At 34.8% G+C, this 26,832-nt stretch overlaps 2 protein-coding genes across 3 annotated transcripts; both read left to right on the forward strand.

The window, feature by feature from the left end:
* The first annotated feature begins 2,301 nt into the window (after window positions 1-2,301).
* LOC100798497 (crossover junction endonuclease MUS81) lies at window positions 2,302-15,536 on the forward strand. 2 transcript variants are annotated; one of them, XM_003538175.5, is made up of 15 exons: window positions 2,303-2,686; window positions 3,164-3,243; window positions 3,349-3,427; window positions 3,555-3,641; window positions 3,735-3,860; window positions 4,712-4,937; window positions 6,420-6,573; window positions 6,708-6,814; window positions 9,532-9,680; window positions 9,821-9,878; window positions 11,294-11,452; window positions 11,941-12,020; window positions 13,793-14,030; window positions 14,488-14,574; window positions 15,269-15,536. In XM_003538175.5, exons 1-15 carry the CDS (start codon window positions 2,490-2,492, stop codon window positions 15,371-15,373), a joined length of 1,932 nt encoding a protein of 643 aa, XP_003538223.1. In that variant the 5' UTR covers window positions 2,303-2,489; the 3' UTR covers window positions 15,374-15,536. The 2 variants fall into 2 exon arrangements, with proteins under 2 accessions (XP_025980205.1, XP_003538223.1); XM_026124420.2 differs by lacking the exon at window positions 13,793-14,030 and having other exon boundaries at window positions 2,302-2,686.
* Window positions 15,537-20,487: 4,951 nt separating this feature from the next.
* LOC100779726 (GRAS family protein TF80) lies at window positions 20,488-23,498 on the forward strand. Its single transcript, XM_003539172.5, has 2 exons — window positions 20,488-20,759; window positions 21,957-23,498. The coding sequence occupies exons 1-2, from the start codon at window positions 20,750-20,752 to the stop codon at window positions 23,273-23,275; spliced, it is 1,329 nt and encodes a 442-aa protein (XP_003539220.1). The 5' UTR covers window positions 20,488-20,749; the 3' UTR covers window positions 23,276-23,498.
* The last annotated feature ends 3,334 nt before the right edge of the window (window positions 23,499-26,832 follow it).

Below are 26,832 nucleotides of genomic sequence, written 5' to 3' on the forward strand. Positions count from 1 at the left end.
TTTGATGAAATTTCAGGGTTTAATACACTTTTATAATGGCGTAAGTTCTAATTCTACACTCTGATCCACGTGACCCTTCACTACTATGACTCTAGGCGATGCATGTGTCAAAAGTTGTCCAGAACAAAGAAGAAGAAGAAGATCGTGTATTACGATCTAGGCGATCCTAAAGCCAATAAGGCCAAGGTCAACATCAACAACATGAACCATGGAATTATTGACACAAGTTGGTTTTCTTGGCATTGCACAAAACACATTTTTCCTGTATGATAATAACTTGATATCAACACTTGTCGAGCATTGGAGGCCAAAGACCTACACGTTTCACATGCTAGTTGGAGTATTTTGTAGGGTTTACCCGTTAACGGTGAACTTGTGATAAAAAAATATTACACATAAATAAACTAGTTTTCACTGTGTACATATTTTATTTTATACATATACAAAATGAAAACTATTTTTCGTTATGTATTTTATACACATACAAAATGAAAGGCAATTACTTAACACACCTCGTTGTGTAATACATATTATCCAAGCAACAACTATATAGAAGTGGTGCGACGATGGTTGGGTGGCGACATAATGGTGGGTTTGGTGCGATGTGGAGGTGGTGTTAGGTGGTTACAATGGTTCTGATGGGTGGAGGTTGGGTGCAGTGGTCATGGAGGTATAGGGGAGAGGCAACTGCTTGGAAGGGGAAGGATAAGAATGAAATATTATGAATTTAAGTGATGTACTAAGCAAAATTTAGGTGAGTTAAGTAATTGCCAAAATGAAAACTAAGCATAACACATCAAGTGTTGCTATTGGTCCCTACATAAATTACTTTTGGCCCCTAACTATAGGTGAAAATACCATTCTACCCCATTTGAAATTCTCCACCCCCCTCTTCCGTCTTCCTCGATCCCTGTGCTTTTAGCCAGCTACTGATAGGATAATTGGATCGTCATTTGGAGGAGGTCAATTGATTTGACACTTCTTTGGTCGTATAAGGACCACTGTGTTGGGTCTGTTTGGATCAATCAAGAGCGACTGGAGTTGAAGCTTCTCAACCATAGAGTCGCCATTGGTTTCACAATATGTTCTCTCGTGAGTCATACCAATGATTAAGATTGCATCAACAAAATAAACGATTTAAATTGCGTATATATTTAATATGGTTAGTATGCATATAAAAAAAGTAATATTCAATCAATGCATATCATAAAAAGAAGTGTTCAATCAATTATTGAAGTGTTGTAATGTTCAATCAATAAAATGACACCAAATGTATTTTATATATATTTTTTCAATTAAAAAAATGGTATAATGAAATCACGAATTTGTTGTTAATTTTTTTGTCACCCCAAATAGTCTAAATTTCGTTGTGTTGTGAAAAAAATAACAATGGAATCACAATTCTGTTGTATCAAGGGGTGCCAAAAAAATAACAACGAGATTGTGATTTCATTGAATTGTCTGGGGTGACAAAAAACTATAAATTGGAATCATAATTTTGTTGTGGTAAGAAGGGTGCAAAAATGATTGCAAAAAGAAATCATAATTCTGTAAGAAGGATAATTTGAAAATAAACCCTTAGTAGGGGCCAATAACAATGAGAATGAGACCAATAACAACTCCAAAACATGTTGATAGATTTAGGCCACATGATTGTAGCCCAAGCCCATCCTAAGACGGCAAAAAACACATGAAGCAAATCACCCTGTCACAAGTCTTTTGTTTAATTTAATTTGAAAATTTAGATGAGGTCCAATTAATCTCACACTTCTTTGGTCGTACATGGACCAGTGTTTGTGGATTTGTTAGGAATGACTAGAATTGAAGCTTGTTAGTCATAAGTCGCCATTTGTTTAACAATATGTTCTCTCGTGAGTCATAACAACGATTAAGATTGCATTAAAAAAATGATTTAGATTGCGCCTATATTTAATATGATTATTATGCATATAAAAAAAGTAATGTTCAATCAATACATATCTTGAAAAGAAGTGCTCAATCAAATTATTTTAGTGTTAATGTTCAATCAATAAAAAGATACCAAATGTATTTTTTATATATATTTTTTCAATTAAAAAAATAGTACAATGAAATTACAATTTTTTTGTTACCCCAAATAATTTAGATTCCATTGTGGTGTGAAAAGAATAACAATGGAATTATGATTAAGTTGTATTATGATTGTAAAACGAAATTAGAAGTAGGTGAGAAGAATAATCTGAAAATAAAAAGGGATTAACCCCTTAGTAGGCCCAATAACAATGAGTGTGGGATTAATAACAAGTCTTTTGTTTAATTTTTTTTTAATTTAATTTGAAAAATTGATCCCGAGAGAAACCTGGCGCGTCATGCTTCTTCGAATGCAACCGCAACCAAAGCCAGTTATTACTCTACCATCTCCACTCAAACCCTAACCAACAAACCCTGAACCCACCACGACAAATTTCCCACTCTCACTTTCATTCCGGCACGAACAAAACCCTAACCCGATGGAGAACCGAACCACCCAGGTTCGGTGCCCGGAGAACCAGGAGCTGGCCACCTACGTGTGGAACAAGTGGAAGGAAATGGCGCAGCAACCCAAAGGCATTTCTGACAACATCGACATGACCCTTTCCAAGGCCCACTTTAATCTCTGTAACTCCAAAACCCCCATTCGAACCATCAAAGATTTCTCTCAAGTCAAGTATGTGTCTGTTTCTCTCCCACTTATGTTACCATAGAAATGCCACATGGGTCAAAATTGTAAATTTATGATTATATGCATATTATAAAAATTATAATATTTGAATAGGTTGTCATGTTAGGAGTTTTTAATTTGTGCAGTTTTGTGGAATTGTGTTGTTATGTTTATATCTCTGAAGATTTGGTTTCTAATCGAGCCAAATGGTGTCATGTAATGCATGCAGCTGACTTCACCTAGTGGGATAGTTTTGAAAATTTGAAAAACTATTATCCAAATTTGATAAGTTGGTTGTGGACCTTGGTTTGAACTTTAGTGCAAAAGGGGTTGTTGGGTGTTTAATGATTGGTTGTATGCATATCATATCTCTTATTGGTGTGTTTGTGAAGTGGGGGGGGGGGGGGGGTAAAGAATCTAGGGTGTTTAAATTGTGTTTGATGGGGGGAACTAATCTGATGGTGCTCTTATGTTTTCTGGAAGGGGTGTGGGGAAAATGATTTTGAAGCTCATGCAGGGGTTTTTTGGGACTGGTTCTGAACCAGAAGACTTGACTAAAAAGGGTATGTCTGGTGCTATTTACTTTTTTTTTTTCTTTCTGTTATTTCAATTTACTTCCCCCCCATGCATAGTTCTGTCTAATTTTTCCTTCTTCTCTAATCTTACAGGAAAAAGAACTAAAGGAACCAAACGTTATATGCCTCAGAGGAACTCTGTGGCATATGCATTGTTGATAACCCTTTACAGGTATACATACACAATACAGTCACATGCACTACTGATGTTATGTTTTTTTCTTTTTGGGTTAAATATGTTGTGGAAGTTATCATGGTAAAACTAGTTAGATTATGAGATTTAACTGATTTTTTAATAGGGGAACTTCAAGCGGGAATGAATTTATGCATAAACAGGAACTAATTGACGCTTCCGAAGCAAGTGGGCTATCTCGAGTGCCGATTGCGTATGTTTAATTATTTTCTGTTTGTGTGTTTTAAGTAGACAAGTGTTGTGAAAATGTATACAACTTTTGACCAAGCGCATTTTGCATGTCCAGGCCAGAAAAAGGGAAAGGAAAACCTGGACATTTTGGAAGTTCTTCACGGGATTGGTATAGTGGATGGAGTTGCATGAAGACCTTGATAGCTAAGGGATTAATTGTAAAATCAAGTTGCCCTGCTAAGTATGTTATTCCATAGTGTGCATGTCTTTTTTCACAATGTACTGCTACTCTGTTAATTTTTGTATATAAATCTTTCTTTTAATCTTTTATATTATCTTTCACATATTAAAATCTGTGAGTTAGGGGAACCTTCTTATTTTTGAATCTGTAACTAATTTCTTGAATTGTTTACAGTTAGGCTTGAGCATATTTTGTCCTTATAACGTGCTTCAACAATTGAGCCATCCTCTCTTTTTATTTGTTCACTATGTATTATATGCAATAAAATATTATATGGCAGAAATATTCTAAGTTGGAAAAAATAGAAACTAAGATATAGGATTTTTCAGGAAGGGGTTAAAAAAAATTATTTTATTGATATTTTTAGAATATTCCTATTTCGACACAAACAAGAAGGAATAGGAATCGGACTCTAGGAAAAGACAAATAATCCCCCCTAGGGTACCTTTTCCATATTTAAATTTATTTTGTTTCAAATTATCTATCTATATAGATATCTGTTTTATGTTTAGTATCGAATCCAATTTTCTTGTATTTTACAATAGAAACATATTTCTATAATAGAACTCTCTATGATAGAAAATTGTAAGAAATGTTTTTAGGCATTATTTTTGCAATTCATTATCAGTGAACATTGTGGTTGTGATTTGTTTAAGTATGCCTTCTATAGATGAATCTGCCAAGCAATGCTAATGTAAAATTTAATTTACTAGACACTAACTAGTAAAACCGGAAATTGTTAGTGGTTCTTGTTAAAATCTTTAAATACTAAGTATATGGACTTTAAATGAACCATGGAAGTTGATATGTTCAAATGAAAATTCTCCATTGATGAATTCTGTTGTGCTCAGGTACATGCTAACTCAAGAAGGTAAGGAAGCAGCACGCGATTGTCTTGCAAGATCTGGAATGGCAGAATCTATAGAGATGTCGTCTTCTGTTGAAATTCCTTCTTGTATGGATAACCAAAACTTGTTGGATGTGGAGCTCAATGGTCATGACTTGGAATCAGAGGTGTTGTCACCCTTGACCCAGCAAAAGAAGCCAATAGATGTTCCTCTTGATTGCCTTGAGAGGGTATTTTTCCTCTTAATAAAGTCCTTGTTACTTCTTTTTGTTTCTTCAAATCCATATTGTTGGAATTATGTGTTCTATATGTTACATAAAACCTAAAACACTAACCCTTATTTATACTAATCATAATCCTAACTAATTAAGGAAGCCTTATCCCACTAAGTGAGGTCGACTACATGGATCACATGATGCCATTGGCATGATAAGATTAAAAGAATATTCCAATAGTGGAGCAGTTTTCAGTAGTGGCCATGGTGGTGCCAATAGTGGCCAAAATAAAGGATTTTTGCATGCTATAGCGGTGCTACCATGATATAGGCTTCAAAAACCTCTTTTACCCATGAAACAACATTGTTTAGTTTTTGTTTTGTTTTGTTTTTTTTTTTTTGGGGGGGGGGGGTTCTAATTTTTTTTTCTTCACAAACATAATAGGATTTCAAATCCTTCTTCCTTGACCATTCCATGAAATGTTACCTCTATTTTGAGCTTTGTTCATTCATTAATGGACATTTTTCCCCTTTATTTCACCGTTTCTTCTACTCTTAGGTTTCCTTGCTAACTTCTATCTAATTTGTTCTGTTCTTTTTCTATTAAGTGCACCATCATCTTTCATTTTTTGACATCATTACTATGTTCTTATTGCTCCTAGAATGATGGTGATTGTGTCTGTAAATTGTGGCTTATTGTTTATCGTGAATTTCTTTAATTTTTGGTTCTTTCTTTCTTGTTTTTGAGTATTTTAAGTGTAGTATAAATTATTTAGTTTGCATTATAATATTTAAAATAGCTGCCATCCCTCTTCTTGCTATCTTGCTATAGCTTTTTCAGAGCTGGCCGCTATGTGTCACCTTTTGAGATTGATAACTATGAGTTGTACATGGCTACTTGGCTAACTCTCTACTATGACAAGTTCATCTAAGGATTTATTTGGAAAATATCAATAGAATACAAAATAGCAAGTATTGAAACTGTTAGGACTATGAGGAAGGGGAGTTAGTTACTACAGTTAGGATATTGATTAGTTAGTTAAGGGGTTAGTTAGTGAGTTAGAGGTGTTTATTAAATATAAATAGGGGAAGAAGGATAGGAGAGAGGGAGATCTTATCATTTGTAGATTGAGCATTAGCTCTTTGTGAAAGGATAAATCCTTTGTGAAGGGGAAACCCTTGGAGGAGAGTTTTCTCTTCTATTAGTTAGTCAATAAAATCCTTTCTTTTCTTTCTCATTTCAATTCTTGGTTCCTGACAGAAACACAACATATGTCAACATATTTTATATTCTCGTAGTTTATATTTATGATATAATATTATGAATTGTGAATTTTTTTTCCTTCAATTTTCTTGCATACGATGTCCATGAATTTTTTGTACTAAGAATTCCTGATTTGTGTCCCTTGTTATTCTCATGTCAATTTACTTGCAGTTGTTTTTTTTGCCTGATAATTAAAATGTACTTTTTTTTTGTCTGTTACAATTTCTTTTGCAGTTTACTCAAATGGGTTACTCCAAGGAGCACATTATTGGTGCTTTCACTGAAGTTTCCAAAAGCCATCCAAATAAAGATGTCTCATCTCTGTGGCCTGCTGTTTTATGTCATCTTCGAGAGGAACAAGTCTATGGTTCACAGCCAGAATCTCAAAGTAGTTTAAATAATCTTTGCTTGATTACTGCTTATACTGTGATAAACATTGTTTCTTTTTCCCTGTTTCTGAGTTTCTTAATTATATGTTTCTGACGAAACTTGATCTCTATTAATCATTTCATAAATGACCAGGGTCCAGAGACCTCATTGTAAAAGACAGCAGAGCTGTGAGCTTGCATGTGCGAAACATTTGTTCTCATGATATTCCTCCTTTCACCTTGAGAGCTTGCTCATCAGCTGTATGGTTTGATCCATTTGCAAAAATTGATCTACTTTTTATATTGTGTGTTCTTTCTAATGTACGTGAAATATAACGAGTAGTACTTTCTCAGAATGATTTAGAAATATTTTTCTTTTTGAATTACAAAATTTGTTGGTTTTGATCACTTTGAATTTTTAAAAGGTTTATCCACTAACAAGTACCATTCTTGTTCAGATATCATTTTTATGTTACAAAATACTATAGAAGTTACATGTTGCATACTTGCATTAACATCAATTGCATTCATTTTTACTATTTTGTACATTCATTTTATGTTACAAAATACTATAGAAGTTATCTGCACGGTAGTCAAAATCGCGAGTTGGAGCGTAAGATCGTACGCACTTACGATCTTTTTCAGCCTGTCCGAGTTTGCATCTGGTGTAGATCGTCTTATTGCCGTGGAAGATTGACGCTTGCAGCGGCGCGGTGCTCCTCTGCAAGTTCCTGTTAGGCTTGAACGCGGGTCACAAGCGGGTCAGGTTTGCGCTCCAACTCATGAACTGAAGGATCGTTGGAAATTTGGGCTTAAAAAACCCTAGCGGCCCACACCCTTCATCCTTCTATTCTGAGTTGTTTTTTACTGCAGCCCTTTTAACCTAGAAACCCAAAGTTTTACTGCACTCCCTTTTCCCCTCCTATAACTCCTAAAACGAAAATTACACCCCACTTTTACCGCCACTAATTCCCTCAATTTCTTTTTACTCTTTCAGTCCTTCCATCCTAAAACAAAAATGTGACTCCCTTCACTCACTTACTCCTCTTTCTCTCTTTCCAGTTTCAGAACCCACAATCCCTTTCACTTTCTTCCATGTTCTCTCTTTCAAGTTTCAGCACCCACAATTGAAGTATAATTTTGTCTTTTAAGTGTCATATTCTGATTTATTTTAGTTTATATATGCACATATATATGATATATGATTATACGTGCATATATATGAATTTCATAAATTTTGTATGATTTTACAATCCGTGTTACGATCCCCTGATTTACAATCCTTACTCCCCGTCCCGAGAGTAAAATCTCAATTTTGACTACCATGGTTATCTGTTTTGCAAGTACATTTGCATGTCATAAGAGTAAGACGATAGTGCTTATTGTCCTTATTTATTATTTCTGTTGTACTGTTCGTCCTGATTTATCAAATTAAGCGCAGTAGACCCTAGTTGAACAAGTACACAACTTGGTTCAAATTTCTTGAAATTAAAGTGAGAGTGGGAATTTTTGTCATGGTGGGTTCGCAGGGTTTGTTGGTTAGGGTTTGAATGGAGATGATTGAGTAATAACTGACTCTGGTTGCAGTTGCAGTTGCAGTTGAAGAAGCATGACGCGCCAGGTTTCTTGGGGATCACTTTTTCAAATTAAACAGAAGACTTGTGACAGGGTGATTTGCTTCGTGTGTTTTTGCCGTCTTAGGATGGGCTTGGGCTAGAACCATGGGGCCTAAATCTATCGACGTGCTTGGGAGTTGCTATTGGCCCCTTTCCCATTGTTATTGGCCCTTACGAAGGGGCTAACCCCTTTGTTATTAGTTCAATTTTCTTAATTACTCTGTTACATCCAATTCAGATGTTAAAATTGACAAGAATTAAATGCAGATCCAATTTTGATATAATAAGACAATTGTCCTCTTATACATATCTTTTTCTCATTCTATTTCGTCTATTTATTTCTCAAAAATGAATTTTTCTGGCACATCATGCTCTACACCAGTGTATGCTGGCAGTTACCAACTGAATAATACCACATTCCTCTACCAGCCATGGACTTGTGCTCAAATCTCTTTGATTGCAAATTTTTTACCCCTTGCTACAGTTCAAAACCTGTGTTATTTTCTCATGCTTACATGTTCTAGTTTAAAACTTTTGCAGCTACCTTCATACATGTCCCTCTAACCAAAATTCCCTGGTCACCTGAAATATTTCTTCTAGCCAATCCCCCATCCCTAGATTTTTCTGAGATTTTCTCTTTGGACAAAAACTTCCTTTGTTGTCTTCACAGCCATTCTCCTTTTACTCTCCTAAAATCTCTCCTCTTCAAAAGCTCCAATTATTTTCACCTCCAAAAAACCCCAACATAGCCAGGTTGAAATATAAAGTTCTTACATTTTCTGTTGAACCAAACAAATCATTTGTGCTTCTGCAACTCTTCCTTCTTTGGCTGAGCTTGACACTCATGGACATGAAAACCAAGACCTAGACAGTCTTGTGTAACCTCATGGATTCCCTTCTCAGACCCATGTAAGGGCACTTTTGAAGCCATTACCAACAAGATTGTATTATCTCCTATATTGCATAAATATGGGCATTCTGAGTCTAAAATTTTATATTTGGAGCCATAAATAAAAAATAATAGGTAAATCTTAATGAAAATAAGGTGTATGCATAAGAGGGTGTTGTCTTTAAATATCATATGCTGACGTCCATAGCAGGTGTATTTTATTATGTCAATTTAAACATCTAAATTAGATGGAACAGAGATGAAAATGAGTTGTATTAAAATTAGAGTTTAATGTGCTTAGTTTGATAGGGTGGAAAGTGCTAATTCAATAATAAACTAGATGGGTAAAATGCATTTGACCCTAATTTTCTTTTATTTATTTCATTGTATTTATTTAAATTTTGGCTTATACATGCTGCATAGTTATAGTTTTTGAAACAAATTTTGATATTAGTACTTGATAAATATCTTAGGACCGACCCATGCAAAATCCTAACAAGGATGAGCTTGTATCAAAGTTGAACATTTTAAATGTGCCACCATTGAGCTTGGGGGAGAGATTTGAGGATGCTTATGACGTAGTTTTAATTTTGGATGATCGGGAGCAATTTGCCACACAGGGGTCAGTAACATGAATCCATTATCCCTATTTTCACTCAGGATATTGTATGATTTGTATCAGAGGCTATTTTTCACAATCATTCAAGTATTGTTCGTCTTTCTGCTAATAGCTCCAATGAATTTTATATTCCATTGTTTCAGATCAAGATCCAGGAAAATTATTGAGAATATCCGCAGCCAGTTCAAAATCCAGATAGAGGTATGTTTGATGTCATAACTATTTACTGGTAGTTCCAGACTTCCTATTGCTTCTCAAAATTTGTGTTATGTATTGTATACTGCATGCTGATGCTAATATATACCATGGGAACTGACATTGACCAATGTGATCACTTGGGGATGTATCAATATTATGCTTTGGTTTTGCATATAGGAGAATATTTACAAGTATATATCTTATTGCTTTAAGATGAACATTCACTTGACTTTGGAGTCAAAGGTGCTCATTTAGTCAGTGAGGACCTCTAGGTATCATGGTATGGTATTATGGAACAGGACAATTGTTTGATGCTGGCCTTTACAAGTGATATGCTTCCTTATATTATTTGCTAATAGGTTTTCAGTTTATGTGGAAATAGTATAATAGGAAACGAACAAAAGATAGGTAGAGAAAGGAGAAAGGAAGGGTTCTTTTATTCAGATGAGCAGAAAGGGAACTCAAGAGGCAGAATCCTCTTACAAGGGGAAGTCCCCTTATCACTGAGACGACTCACTTTGTATTATTTTCTCCTAAGGTGCCTTTAAAATTTTCCCACATTTAACTCCAAATGGAACCTCTTGTAACTGACTCATTATTGATTAACCACATATTAATTCCAAATAAAACCAATTGTAACTGATGTAATAATCTCCTAATAAAAACCCTTGTAAATTACTCATAACATGTTAAGCACTTATTACTGTTTATTCGTCCTAGAATAATCTCTCCAGATTTTGCTTTCATTAATTATTGACATGGGTTCTTGTCTGGGTCTTACAATACCACCCACTGAAGAATTAACCTTGTCCTCAAGGTTGAAGTCTGGAAACTAACTGGCTATGAATAGTGAAAACATCCTCCCTAGTAGCTTCTTCTATGGGCTGGTCTTACCGCTGAATCAGAACCTATTCCACTCGCACTCGCTGCCTAGTTATTGATTGAGCCAATTGTAACTCCAAATTTTAAACAAATTGTAACTGATGTATTAAACTTCTAATAAAAACCTTTCTTACTTATAATATATTAGCCACCTATTAGTGTTTATTCCTTCAGGAATAGATCATCCAAACCTTATTCTCCTAATTAATTATTGGGATGGGCTCATCTCTAACACTGACAGCCAATATTCTTACCTATCGTTATGTATTTCTTTTTGGGAACTTATCTTTGGCAAATTATTACATGCTTCAAAAAAGAAACAGCCAGGAAGTCGTAACAAAACTGTTCTTCAATTTGAGCAGATTATCTATGTTTTGATTTTCAGTTAAAGTTTTTGGGTACCAATGGTTGTAAAACAAATTAGATGTGATATTAAACTTTAGCTGATTTGGATGGAACTTGCATTTAAATGTTGTATCTGAGCTCCTTTATTTAGAAGATAGTAAAAATAATCTAGAAATTGGTTCCATATATAGGTTCGACGATTGCCAGTCGGAGATGGGATTTGGATAGCGCGCCATAAAACTCTGAACAGTGAATATGTGTTGGATTTTATTGTTGAGAGGAAGAAAACTAATGATCTATGCAGTTCAATCCGGGATAACCGCTATAAGGATCAAAAACTAAGACTTCTGGTAATTATTCCTTCTTAAATAGATAGAATTGTTTCTTGACAATATAAATGGTTTGAACATGTGATGGCAAGCATATGCATATATATGGTCACAGATTAATGGTTCTACTTCTTTATTTTCCTATTTTAAAGAAAATAAAGTGATAAATGTATGGTTGTAGAATTTTGGTGAAGATATCATTCAGTGGCTGGTAACTTTGTAGGATACCCTATATTCTTTTGGCATGATGTCGAGGAATGTCATCATTGTTACTGAAACATTACATCAGTTGAAACTTTAGTTGAGTTATATCATTTTCTTTTATAATTTCACTGACAAAGAGTGTAGCACATTATTGCTGTGAAGAAGTTAGTCAAATTACACATTGTTTGTGCTGCTTGAAATATGTTCATGTTATTCCTATTTTATTCAGCTATATAATTTAAAAGCATGCCATACTGACATAGCCTCCTCATTCCCCACTTCTCAATCCAATTGCTCATTGTTAGAGGTGTGGGCTGAAGAAGCTGATATATCTTGTGGAAGGTGACCCAAATTCTTCTGAAGCTGCTGAAAGCATAAAAACTGCGTAAGTATTATTTATTATTATTATTATTATTTAAATCATTGTGCTGTTACTGTTAGCCATTGAGGTGGGAAGGGGGGGTGTTAGAGAATAAACCAAATTCAGCCTGATGTGCATCATTATTACCATCACTATTATGACATTCATAGCAAATGCTAAGGTTTGGTTTGGAATAACATTTTATTTTCAGTTTTCACAATTACTTATACCAAACTTTGAAATAGGAAACAAAATGGAAACAGGATGACATTTTTTTTTGTAATTATTGGTAAAAACAGGAGGTGGAAGCAATTTCTTTTCACAAACCAAACACACCTTAAAGTACTTTGGTTTGGGTTGATTGGGGTTTATTCTATGAAATTTTGTTGTTTTCTATCTTTAATAATCATACCAGTAGTTGTGTACCGCACTGGTCTCTTAACTGTAAATTAGTTACTTCTGATTACTACATTGTTCCTTTGTGTTTCTTTGTAGTTTTTATCATTGACAATTGAAAGTAGACGCAGGCTAGTGTGGGAGACCTAAAGTATTTTGGTGCATTAGATATATTATTAATTTTTAATTCGATCGTTAAGATTTTTTCATTTTCCTTTTCTTAACTTTTTTATTTCCTTTTCTACCTTTCTTCTCTTTTCTGGTTTCATTCTCCTTCCTTTCTCATCACCGTCGTTGTAGGCGGTGGCATTCCTCTGCCGAATGAACAGCCAGAATGCCACCATGACTCCGTCACCATCGCCGGAAAATCTCCGTTTTAAATAACCAGATTCAGAAAACAGATGTAGGAACCAGCAATGAACATTCAAACCAAAAAATCAAAATTCAAACCTAAGTGAAGTGAAATCCAGTCAAATGCATTAGATCAAGAAATCAAGAAGCACAAAATGCAGTCAGATGAAAAAAATCAGTTCTTCACAATTCAAAAAAGAAAAATTATATCGCTTCTCAATATCCAAACGCCAGATTCACCATCTTCTCACATTAACAAGAAGCCAAAAAGCTCCGGTGGGAACCTGCCTCTCAGCAAAGGCATGACATTTCACTGCTGCACTCATCCTCGGCGTCTCCTGTGATTTGAATCAACAGCTCGTGGTGCAAATCGAGGAGAAGCCACCTTGGCCACTGGACGACTAGCGGCGGCTGTTTCAGTGACTGTGTGCCATGACAAGGACGAGATCGAGAGATTGGAGTTCTCCTTCCTCTTCATGTTCTCCCTTATAGTGTCACTTTTGTTGCCACGCTTGAAGAGAAGTAGAGCCTCGCCAGGATGAGCTTTGCTCTGCCACTGCTACAAGAGCCTTTGAAATGAGGAATTAGGGATTTAGGGTTTACCGGGAGAATCAGGAAAGAGAGGGGTAGTAAAGGTAAAAGGTAAAGAAGAAAAAAATAGAAGAAAATCATCCAACCTTTGATTAAAAACTAGTATATCCAAGGGTCTACATTCACTTTCCCATGGTGGGAGACCTAATGAGGTTTCCCATGCTAGCCTGTCTTGAAAGTATCATTTCTGACTTGTGATTGGTGCATGCGAGTGAGAAACCATTTAATACAGAAATTTGCCATTAACAACTATTTTGTTTATTTGGTAATGTGGTGGATAGAGTAGTACTTATGTTTTGTTATGGTGGTGCCATTTTGCATGAGGTTTCTGTAGCAGTAAGATGACTATGGGTTACTAGATTTTTCGTGAGTGAAGTTTATTTAAATTGTTTGCCTATATATCTAAAAACTCAAAACATTAACCCCGTTTACGATGTTTTTAATCCCAACTTGTACAGTTGTTTTACAACTGAGATTCTGGAGGGATTTGATGTTCAGAGAACAAGTGGCTTAGGTGATACTCTAAGGAAGTATGGTTATCTTACCCAAGCAATTTCTCAATATTACAAGTCAGAAATTTTTGAAGACAATGTTAAAGGCTCTGGGGCATGTCCTCCCTTTGATGAATTTATTAAAAGGTGTCAAGACCTTGAAAAAACAACAGTTAGTGATGTATTTGCCATGCAGCTTATGCAGGTATTAACAATTTAAAAATTAAATTTTATCTGTTTTTCTATTGGTCGTTTAGTTTGTCTGACTAAATTAAATCCAGTGACCTTGAGTATCTTTTTAATTTAAAAGTTACAAGAAATCTACACCACCTTCAGGTGTAATATAGCTTTCAAACACTATTTACTGGCAATTTTCAGAAATCACAGCACAGCTTAAATTGCACGCTTATTTTTGAATTCATTGTACTTTGATGAATTCTCATTCCTTTTTTGCTGGATCCTCAAATATACTTTGACGCTTTAGTGAAATATGATCAGAACTGGCTGATTATAGTGATGTTTTGGTCTCGAGCCTATGATTTGCGTAATGAACTGCATTTTTTTTTTGTAAAATTGGATGAGTAATTCTAATAACTAACTTTTTCATCCTGTAAGTTATTAAATGTTTTTTTATTTAAACATGTTGGAATTTGCAAATGCAGGTCCCCCAAGTTACGGAGGAGGTTGCCATGGCTGTGTTGGATTTGTTCCCCACACTTTTCTCTCTTGCCCGTGCTTACTCACTACTCGTGAGTCCCTTTTTCTTTCTCCCTAACAGGAAGTCAATTGTCTATAAATGACAATTTGATTCGGATTGGATACTTGCAAAGACTTGTGTGAGCATGGGTTTGGATACTATAGTGCACACTGTGCTCTATACCCACATAATGTTACATTTTATAACTAGGATTTGAAAGATCTTTGGGTAGCTTGATCTGAACTGAATATAGAACTTTTAATTGATATTTTTGTTAATTTTTGTTTTTGAATAACTTTATTGTTTTACTAGTTTGTACAAAAATGTCATAAGGAGAGAGAATATTCCATTTAACTAAAACGCTGGTAGTGAATTTGATTCAAAGTATTTCAGTATCCATTCAGTATGAATATGAGATTAAAGCTGCAATTTCCAGAATCATGGATCTGGATTGGAGTCTATTTCGTAAACACTGATATGAGTGTGTTTGGAATAATAGTTTTTAGAATCTTGAGAAACTTGATTAGTATTTAAGAGCCACACTCTATTTAGCAAGGAGGTCTAGTTCAGTTAGTTGAGTAGGGTATGAGTGTTGTAAAATTCCTGATAATGTGTTCAATTCCTATGGATAAAAAAAGAATCACTATTTCATGGCATTCGTTTAGTTCTTTTTTAGATACTTTGTCACTAACTTTTGCTCCCTCCCCCTTCTAATTTTACCCACTCTGATTGTTTGATTTGATTAGGATGGTGATGGTTGTGCCCAGGAGGAGATGCTTCGAAGACAGAGTAACAGTGTGATCAATGCAGTTGCCAGTAGGAACATTTTTCAGTTCGTTTGGGGCAGCTGACTTGCATTTTCCCCTTAAAGTTGAATTTTTGGATGTCAATCCACTAAAGCGAGGTGAATACCATATTTTTCGTACTTTTGTAACTCATTATTGAATGTGTTTGTAAAATTATTGGGCATTATAACCGATGCTTATTTTGGCAGCAATTTGTATATTTTGTAAAGGAAAATCCCACACACACACACACATATAGGGCATTAGGTATAGGAGTTAATTTTTATTTTATTTTATCGTATAACTGTTCTTTTGTTACGGCAGAAAGTAATCTTTATTGCTGAACAAAAGTCTAAAGCACAAACTCAGTATGTGAAATATTGAGTCATTTTGTCTATTTTTATTTATTTATTTATAAATAAGCTTTTTTAAATAAACCGATATAATTTGCTTCTTAAAATAAACAAAATTATTATTTTTTAAAACAGAAGCAGTTTAGACTTTATACTTACACTAAAAAATAGAAAGTTGTTTACTTTATACTCATGAACACACCTCATTTGATACACGTTCTTGTGATTTCATTTACCAACTGATCATGCAAGCAAGGTATTGACCTAAACTTGATATTATTGTATCTGTTGGCACGTAGGTGGAGTTGACAAAATGAACATATTTTTTAATTTTTAGCCCGATATTTTAGGTGAATTTAATTGGGTTTATTTTAGCCTGTTTTTTTTTTTTAAATTTTTCTTTTAAATTTATATAAATTTAGATAAAAAAGTAAAATGAGTCAATTTCAGCTGGCCTGGTGAGCCACAGAGCTTGACTGGATTTTTTTAAAAAAAAATGAGGTATATAGAATATGGGCTGGTTTGGCCTAGTCAATGGTTGGGGCTGGCTTGTCCATTTTGCCACTCCTACATGTAGACTGTGGGAATTGCTAGGGGCACCCAGCAAGATTGCTGTTGCACCCAGCAATTTTTTAGAATTCCCAAAATACCCCTTAATGTTTCCGCGTAAGAACCTTTTTCCGCCGTTAATGTTACAACTGTGGAAGAACCTTCTTCCATGCCATCTCATGGAAGAACTTCTTCCGCAGGAAGCCACGGAAGAAGGTTCTTCCGTAGTTGCAAATTACAATTACGGAAGAACCTTCTTCTTCACAGTTGTAACATTAACTGCGGTCTTCCGTGTCATCTCGCGGAAGAACTTCTTCCGTAGGAAGCCACGGAAGAACCTTCTTTCGTGAGTTAATTTATTTTTTGGTTTTTAAATTTTTGGATTATTTTGTATTTTGTATTTTACTATTACAAAATTTAGTGCATATTTAATTCGGGTTATTATTACAAAATAAAAAATATTTATTTAATATATATTAAATTTTGTAATAGTAAAAAAAATTGTGAAAGTAAATATTTTTTATTTTTAAAAGAATATATGGATTAAATATTTTTTATTTAATCTAGGCTACTATTACAAAATTTAATGTATACTTAATTTGGATTACTATTACAAAATTTAATGGATTAAATATTTTTGTAATAGTAATCCGAATTAAAGCATTAAATATTTTTTATTTAATTCGGATTACTATTATAAAATTTAATGCATTCAATATTTTTGTAATAGTAACCATAATTAAATATGCATTAAATATTTTTTATTTAATTCGGGTTACTACTATAAAATTTAGTGCATATTTAATTTGAGTTATTATTACAAAATAAAAAATATTTATTTAATATATATTAAATTTTATAATAGTAAAAAATTTTGTGATAATAAATATTTTTTATTTTTGAAAATATATACGGATTAAATGTTTTATTTAATCTGGATTACTATTACAAAATTTAATGCATTAAATATTTTAGTAATAGTAATCCGAATTAATGCATTAAATATTTTTTATTTAATTTGGGTTACTATTATAAAATTTAATGCATGAAATATTTTTGTAATAGTAACCAGAATTAAATATGCATTAAATATTTTTTATTTAATTCGGATTACTATTACAAAATTTAGTGCATATTTAATTCGGGTTATTATTACAAAATAAAAAATATTTATTTAATATATATTAAATTTGTAATAGTAAAAAAATTTGTGATAGTTAATATTTTTTATTTTTAAAAAATATACAAATTAAACAATATATAGGTTATTAGCACAACACTATAACCAACTGGGATAATGAGCCAATTATGTTATAAAATAAATAATGTTACTATAGATATTATTACAATTTCTAATGCATATTTAATGCGCATGTAAATTTAAATAATAAATTTTATGATAATTAAATTTGATATAAATCATACGAATTATTTAATTTGTATATATATTTTTTTAAAATAAAAAATATTTACCATCACAAATTTTTTACTATTACAAAATTTAATATATATTAAATAAATATTTTTTATTTTATAACAGTAATCCAAATTAAATATACATTAAATTTTGTAATAGTAACTCGAATTAAATAAAAAATATTTAATGTGGGTTACTATTATAAAAATATTTAATGCATTAAATTTTGTAATAATAACCCGAATTAAATAAAATATATTTAATGCATTAATTCGGGTTACGTTTACAAAAATATTTAATGCATTAAATTTTGTAATAGTAATCTAAATTAAATATATAATAAATTTTATAATGATAACCCAAATTAAATAAAAAAATTTAATTTGTATAATTTTTTTAAAATAAAAATTATTTACTATCACAAATTTTTTTATTATTACAAAATTTAATATATATTAAATAAATATTTTTATTTTGTAATAATAACCTGAATTAAATATGCATTAAATTTTGTAATAGTAAAATACAAAATACAAAATAATCCAAAAATTTAAAAACAAAAAAGCAAATTAACTCACGGAAGAATATTCTTTCACAGTTGAAAATAACAACAGCGGGAGAACCTTCTTCCGTGCGATATCGCGGAAGAAGTTCTTCTGCAGGAATCCATGGAAGAAGTTTCTTGCGCTGTTGTTATTTTCAACTGCGGAAGAACCTTCTTCCGTGGCTTTCTGCGGAAGAAGGTTCTTCCGCAGTTTAAAATCGCGTTTTTTAAACAAGGACAGTTTTGTCCGATCACATAATTACTGGGTGCACCAGCAATTTTGCTGGGTGCACCTAACAACTCCCTAAAATTGGAAAATAAATTCAAATAGTCTTTTAATGAGTTTTTTTTTTAATCTTGTTATCCTCAAAATAAGAAAACATACTGTCCTGCATAACAGAATTGAAAGTTAAAGTTATCTTTCCCACTTTGCATGTCTCACTCTCTTTTCTCACCATGGTTGCACCCCTTTCTCATTTTAATTTATTTATTCACTGCTTTGGGATAAAAAGATAGCACCACCATCGACTTGTGTAACTTTTGTGATTATGCTCACAAATTCTCCATGTGGAATTTCTTTTACAGTTTTTTTATGCAAAGACAAATTGCATATGGTCCCAGTTATTGAGACTGCAGTAGAAGACGATAATCCAAACCAACTCACCATTTTCAAAGTGGATGCTGTTTTGCTCTTTCACTTGTAGTCACACTACAATGGAAATGGTGCCGGAGCGTGGTGTTGTTAAATAGTTAAGCGAACGTATCAATAAGATAAATTAAAAAGAGTATTATAGTAAGTTTGATGTTAATAGATTTGTGTTGTACATTATTTCATCAAACGATGTACAAGAAGAAAATTTATCCTATACCTAAGTTATTCTGTTGTGTTCTTCTTGTTGTGTACCAATCGTGCTAAATATGCCACATTACTAAATTATAGGATCGAAACTGGCACCTACATGTCTTCCTATGATGTTAACGTACCAAAATTATATGTTTTTGGGAATTTTATGAGCTGTCCAACTGGATTTCAGATTAAATTTGATGGATTTAAATTTGAATTTTAAAAATTAAATTTGATGTATTTTGAGGATGTGATATCCTAAACCATATATTTGAATTGTTGACCTATATATATTCTTTTAAAATATAACTTTTTAAAAATTATACTTATAATAAAAGCCTTTTGACTTAAGCGAGTAATATTTTGTATAATATAATATTATATTTATAGTCCATTCAGAAAAAAATATAATATTATATTTATGTTAATATCATTCATTTTAAAATATATATTAAAAAATATACTTTAATCTTAGTTTCATATCTTTTTAATTTTATAATTTAATTATACATAATGTTAATATTGATATATTATATCAAAAAATTAGATTGATCCCGTTTTATCTCATAATTTTAATTGAGTCAAATTTGAATTTAAATAAATAATCTTATAATTTATTTTAGTTAACACCATTAATTCTTGGAAGATTCTTGAATTTAAATAAATATTTACTCTGGTTGGTTATAAAAATATTTTTTTTTCTTTCTAGAATCAGCAAATTTGTTTTACTGATTGTTCCTTCCTGTACATTGTGCATCGCTATTGGACAATTATTTTAGACAAGTTGAACCTCATTCATACGTTTATTTTTTGTTTGCATCGAAGTTATGCTTTTATACGTTGCGGCAAAAATCTGTTCAATAATCGGCTAACAAAATCTAAACAATAAAGAATTCATGAATCAATTTGTCATTATGTTACAAATGCTATCCATATAGAACACTGATCCAAAATGTCCCTATCAATGAACTTTGATTATGCGTCTGGAATGAAGCTTATTCTAAGCCAACTTTTTTTTTATTATTAATGAGAAATACTAGAAACATACTCTAAAGTTTTTTTAATTGTTAAAATTTATTAAAAATGTTAATTGTTAAAATTTATTAAAAATGACAAAATAGAGAGCACAAGATATTATAACCACTTCCAATGTGAGAATATGCGTATAAAAAAATACTTTCATATTTTGCTCTCAATCTCAGGTATTGACTTGTCTGTTTTCTCCTTTGTCCAAGGAGAAGTTCCCAAGTGGAGGGTCTAGCCTTTAACATGAATCCAATTTTCTTCTGGAGGATCTTCCTAAGATTTTCCTTGTTATCCTCATCATCAACCACGAGGAAACAAGTATGGCCCGTTTGGACATGCTTGTTTTTGACAATGATAACCCGTTTTGGCCAGCACTAAAATCTTCTACTCTACAAAGAGACAATTTTGGGTTAGGGAAGGCTTAGCAATTGACAAATTCCATATTCTTTGCTGCCTGAAGGATGACAAATTGGAGGTGACATTATCAACCACTTCTCTTGTCCATTCTTGGGAAAACTCTTCCAAGACAAGAGCTTTAACTAAACTATAAAACCCCACATCTCCAAACACTGTAGAGCTTTGCATTGAGGAACATTTTTGGACTTTTGGTTTAGTTGCTCTTTGAGGCCTTCTGGGCCTTACCAAGACCACTAGCTGTTATTAATCTGAAGTTGGTGGTGTGATTAATTAGTTGTTCAAGTTGCACCTTATGGACTCAGGTACTAATTATTTTGTTTTTTTTTTGCCTTTATGAAGTTCATGGTTAAAGAAAATGCTGCATTAAAAACAGAAAGGGCAGAAAGCAATAGAAACTAAAGGACATGATCGTTCAATAGTAGTTAAAAGTTTTAGCCGTCCAAAAGTAATGGAAAGAAATCCAGACCATAACAGTGTAAGAAGTGTAAAAATTTTGTTTGTATAAATATAAATAGTAAACTAAAGGACCAAAAAAGTACAAAAACTATGCATGGCCAATGGGTATTGTTATAGCCAAGTGAGATTTTTATGCCGGTTGAGATTTTTAGTAGATAGTATTTACATTATAGTAAACTAAATAAATCATCTTATTGGACACTTATTGGCCATACTTTACTTACCTTCTAGCCTAACTTCAAATTGGTTAGAACCTCTTTCCCCTGATGAACCAAAGGCTTAAGAAAAAAAAAAAAAACTAACACATTATACTAATTAGTTCAAATTTCCCTTTGAAAAGGGACAGTTTCTTCCACAACATAATCATAGATTGTAACTGAAATTCTGAAAATTTATAAATAAGTAACTGGCTGTGAACTTTAATTAGGTGCATGATAAGTTGATCAAATATGAGATATCTTGGCATTATTATTGTTTACCTTTCTGTATGAAAGTTTACTTTTTCTCTTCAGTTAAACTTTTTTTACGCAGTCTTTGAGTTTGGTGAAACAGCAGAATAATTACCCCATGAACTTTATGACCTGTTTACAGTAAGAACTTTGCCTGTTCGTTTGTGCTTTTTCCAATGAATAACTTTTTTTAATTAAAAAAACATACAACAACATCATCAATAAAACCTTATTCCACTAGGTAAGATCGGTTACAAAGATCATACATGTCATTTAGCTAGTTTCGTTAAAAGCAAAGCTTTTTGTAAAACAAGGAAGAATCAAAATAGAGTTATTTCACTGCTTTTTCACTACCAAAAAGTAATATCTTTAGAAAAGGAAATGAAAAAAAATAAAATTCCTAAGAAGTATCATAGAATATATATTTTTTTATACCAAGACTCATTGTCTGATTGGCAAATTGTATCTGGAAACTGATGCTTGTTTATAACATTTATATTGTCTGAGTGGAATGAACATCTTTCATTTTTTCTTTTCACCCTTATGGCTCTTACTTATGCTAGCTATTTAATCAAGCTATTATGGATTGATTAGGTTCGCCATATCAGTGGCTGAGGGAGCTGAGATGGGAGTCACAGGGCTTAAATCCAATGATCCTTCTTCTTGACTGTGCTAAATGTGTTGCATCTGGAAGCATCAAGAATGCAGATATTGGCCTTGAGTACATATCTCAGATTTCATCACCTGATGGTAGTGCAGTGCAAAGGATGGTCACTTATTTCAGCGAAGCACTTAGTTACAGGATAATAAAACGTTTGCCAGGTGTATATAAGTCTCTCAATCCACCAAAAACATCACTGTCTTCAGAAGACATCCTTGTTCAGAAATACTTCTATGATCTGTGTCCTTTTTTAAAGTTCTCATACCTGATCACAAACCAAGCCATTGTGGAGGCGATGGAATTCGAAAAGGTGGTTCACATTATTGATCTCCACTGTTGTGAGCCAGCTCAATGGATAGATCTTCTACTAACTTTCAAAAACCGTCAGGGAGGTCCACCTCATCTCAAAATTACAGGCATTCATGAGAAGAAAGAGGTTTTAGACCAAATGAACTTTCATTTGACAACTGAAGCAGGGAAATTGGATTTTCCTTTGCAGTTCTATCCAGTTATTAGCAAACTGGAAGATGTTGACTTTGAGAAGTTGCCTGTGAAGATAGGAGATGCTCTTGCAATCAGTTCTGTTCTTCAGCTTCATTCTCTTCTTGCCACTGATGATGACATGGCGGGGAGGATCTCACCGGCTGCGGCCGCGACTATGAATCTGCAGAGAGCAGTGCATATGGGCCAAAGGACTTTTGCAGAGTGGCTTGAGAGAGATATGATCAATGCATATATCTTGAGTCCTGATTCTGCATTGTCACCTCTTTCCTTAGGTGCCTCACCTAAGATGGGGATCTTTCTCAACGCTATGCAAAAACTCCAACCAAAACTGGTGGTGATTACTGAACAAGAATCAAACCTGAATGGATCCAATTTGATGGAGAGAGTTGATAGAGCACTGTACTTTTACAGTGCATTGTTTGACTGCTTGGAATCTACTGTTTTGAGAACATCAGTAGAGAGACAAAAACTTGAGAGCATGCTTCTGGGTGAGCAGATTAAGAACATCATTGCTTGTGAGGGTGTTGATAGAAAGGAGAGACACGAGAAACTCGAGAAATGGATTCGAAGGCTTGAAATGGCTGGTTTTGTGAAGGTACCTTTGAGCTACAATGGGAGGATAGAAGCCAAGAATCTGCTGCAGAGATATAGTAATAAATACAAATTTCGAGAAGAGAATGATTGTTTACTTGTCTGCTGGAGTGATACACCAATGTTTTCTGTATCAGCTTGGAGTTTTAGTAGATGAATGTTCATATATGTGCTGGAATATGAAGAGGTTGAAAATGAAATAATCAACAAGACAATAAGATCGATTGATTTTTATTTTCATCTTTCTTTCTTTCTAGGGTTTAATTGTTTCTAATTTCTATGCATAAAGGGTTTTACGTTTTTGTTCTCTAGAGCAGCTGGGTGATTTGGAAAGCCAAACAACAAATCCATCTTGTATTGTTGTTGATTTTAATAATTCATTTGAGTACAACATATTATTAATATTAGTAATAGCATTAGCTAAAACTCATTTTCATTTACAACAGCTGAGAGTGGTGGCATTATCAATGAAAACTACCAAATATTTACATATGAGATACTAGGACATAGTTATATATGCCCAAGGAATGTTAGAGTATGTTACCTCAATGTGTTTGGCTGTCTATGAAACATTGGATCGGCGATGGCAGTTTGGTAAGAAGAAATATTGTACCTTAGCTGAAATATAAGTGGGAAAAATAAAAAATCTCTCGTCGGCTAGAGATACTGAAATATAAGTACATTATACAAATTTTACAAATTAATTTTATAGGGTTGAATTAAATCCAAACCCACATTCTGATATGGGTCTCTAAATTCGAGGACAGAGCAACCTCCAGAAAATAAGATAAGAGTAGAATTCTGAGTATATTCATTGCCTTTCCTCTTTGTTAATACATGTATATATAGCAAAAAAAAAAGAAATATTCTTCTAACGGCCCTGCTCTCACAGAGGGGGCAGCACTAACAAACTGAATATTCTAGAGGGGACACCTAGAGGAGACACGCACGAGACAAGCACTAAGGAAATCAGAAAATAATAGGAAGGCAAATTCTATTAATAGGTAATTCCTCAACTGCCCTTGGTCTGTTTAATGAATGTAATCCTCCTAGTCTAATGGCTTCTTTGTTGCTCGTTTGGGCCTTGATGCTGCTGTGCTATCATTCCTCATGTCATCGAAAAACACCTTGTCCTCAAGGTGGTACTGAGTCTTGAGTTCAGCCCAATTTTCCCACGTGGAGTCTTTAGGTTGCAGACTGGCCCATTGAACCAGAACTAACAGCTGGGGCGGGTCGTTAATGTCCCACTTATGATCCAATATGGTCAACGGTTCTATCACAGGATTGTTGTCCCAAGAAGTTGGAGGAAGTAAGTGATCTGTAGTGATGGGGCCCTGATGAAGCTTAAGTTTGGAGCAGTGGAAGACGGGGTGGATTTTGGCTGAAGGAGGTAGCGCTAGTCGATAGGCCACTTTGCCTATGGAATCAGTGATCTGATAGGGTCCAAAGAAACGTTTGCCCAATTTCTGGTATTTATCAGCTATGGAGGTTTGTCGGTAGGGTCGCAACTTCACATAGACCCAATCACCGATATTGAAATTGGTGTCTCGGCGATGAGTATCGGCAAGCGTTTTCATCTTTGCCTGAGTGCGTTCGAGTTTCTGGCGAAGGGTCTCGAACAAGTGTTGCCGTGAGGAAAGTAGAAAATCTACTGCTTCCACAGAAGACGAGCCTGGTAGATAGTTTATAATTGCCGGCGGTGGTTTGCCGTAAGTAACCTCAAAGGGAGAGAGGTTAGTGGAGGAGTGGCAAGTGTTGTTGTAGCACCATTCCGCGAGACTGAGGAACTTACCCCACTGAGTTGGCTTGTGATGCACGAAGCTACGAAGATATTGCTCGAGCACGCGATTGAGCACCTCCGTCTGACCATCGGTCTGAGGATGATAGGCGGTGCTCATTCGTAGCTTTGTGCCACAGAGCCGGAAAAGTTCCTTCCAAAATCGGCTAATGAAGATTGGGTCCCGGTCAGAAATCAAACTCCGGGGAAACCCGTGAAGTTTGCAAACCGAATCAATGAAAAGTTGGGCCACCGTGTGGGCTGTGAAATGGGAAGGAAGAGACCCAAAATGGGCTCCTTTGGAGAAACGGTCCACGACAATCATGATGACGGTGGCGCCCTGGGAGTTGGGGAGGCCGGTAATGAAATCCAGAGCCAAATCCTCCCATGGACGTGATGGTGGTGGGATGGGTTGGAGGAGCCCCGCCGGTTTCTGAGGAACATATTTAGTCTGCAGACAATCCACGCATTGCTTGATGAATTTTTGTGTGTCCTGGTGCATTCCTTCCCAGTAGAAGCTCTGTTGTATTCGACTAAGGGTCTTGGCCAATCCCATGTGGCCACCCAATAGGGACTTGTGAAATTCCTCAAGAAGGAGAGCAATGAAACTGCTGCTACTGTTGATCCAAATTCGCCCCTTGTATAGTAAGAGGTCATCCCTGAGAGTAAACGCAGGATGTTGTTGAGGGTCGTCGGTGACACGCTTCTTGAGGGCATTAAATTCTACTGATGAAGCCAGTTCACGCTTCAGGTCTTCCAAGAATTTGGGGTGAGGTATGGACAGGATGGAATACATTGCGGCAGTGTTGTCGTCCTCCGCCCGCCGCGAAAGGGCGTCAGCTACGACGTTACTATGACCAGCCTTGTATTGAATGGAATAATTATATCCCAATAGCTTGGCAAGATAAACATGCTGCTAAGGGGTTTGAATTGGTTGGGTCATGAGTTCGCGTAGACTCTTGTGATCAGTCAGGATCACGAAAGGGTGTCCCAGTAGATATTGCTGCCAACGTTTCACGGCTGAGGTGATGGCATGTAATTCCCTGATGTAAGTAGAAGAACGGAGTAATTTGGGTCACAATTGCTTACTAAAGTAAGCAATTGGGTGTCCGCGCTGCATCAAAACGGCTCCCATGCCTGCTCCTGAGGCATCGGTTTCCACCACGAAGGGAATCGTGAAATCTGGAAGGGAGAGGACAGGGGTGGAAGTCATGGCGGCTTTCAGATCATCGAAGGCTGATTGTGCTTCAGTGGACCACGCAAATTGGTCCTTGCGTAGAAGTCGCGTGAGTGGCTTTGCAACGCGGGCATAGTTTTTGACAAAACGCCGATAAAATCCGGTTAGACCAAGGAATCCCCTGATCTGGCGCGGAGATGTCGGGGTTGGCCATTGTTGCATGGCCTGAAGCTTTGAAGGGTCAGGTTCGACACCTCTGATAGATACAAAGTGGCCGAGGTATTCGATGCGGCGTTGCCCGAAGATGCATTTGGATGCCTTCAGATGAAAGTGACTCTGTTGTAAAGTTTGGAGAACACGTTCAAGGTGGTCCAAGTGAGTCTGGAAATCACGGCTATAGATGAGGATATCATCGAAAAAGACTAATACGAATTTTCTGATGAACGGCCGGAAGAGATCATTCATGGTGGCCTGAAATGTTGAAGGCCCGTTGCAGAGGCCGAAAGGCATGACGACGTACTCATAGTGGCCCTGATGAGTACGGAACGCCGTTTTGGGTATATCTGAGTCAACCATTCGAATTTGGTGGAAGCCTTGGGCAAGGTCCAGCTTCGAAAACCAAGAAGAGTGGCCGAGGTCGTCGAGGAGCTCATCTATAGTGGGAAGGGGAAAACGGTCCTTGATCGTGACCTCGTTTAAGGCGCGATAATCAACGCAAAAGCGCCACGTGCTGTCCTTTTTCTTAACCAGGAGTACCGGA

This window comes from Glycine max, chromosome 11 (genome assembly GCF_000004515.6).
Source record: "Glycine max cultivar Williams 82 chromosome 11, Glycine_max_v4.0, whole genome shotgun sequence".
Taxonomy (NCBI): domain Eukaryota; kingdom Viridiplantae; phylum Streptophyta; class Magnoliopsida; order Fabales; family Fabaceae; genus Glycine; species Glycine max.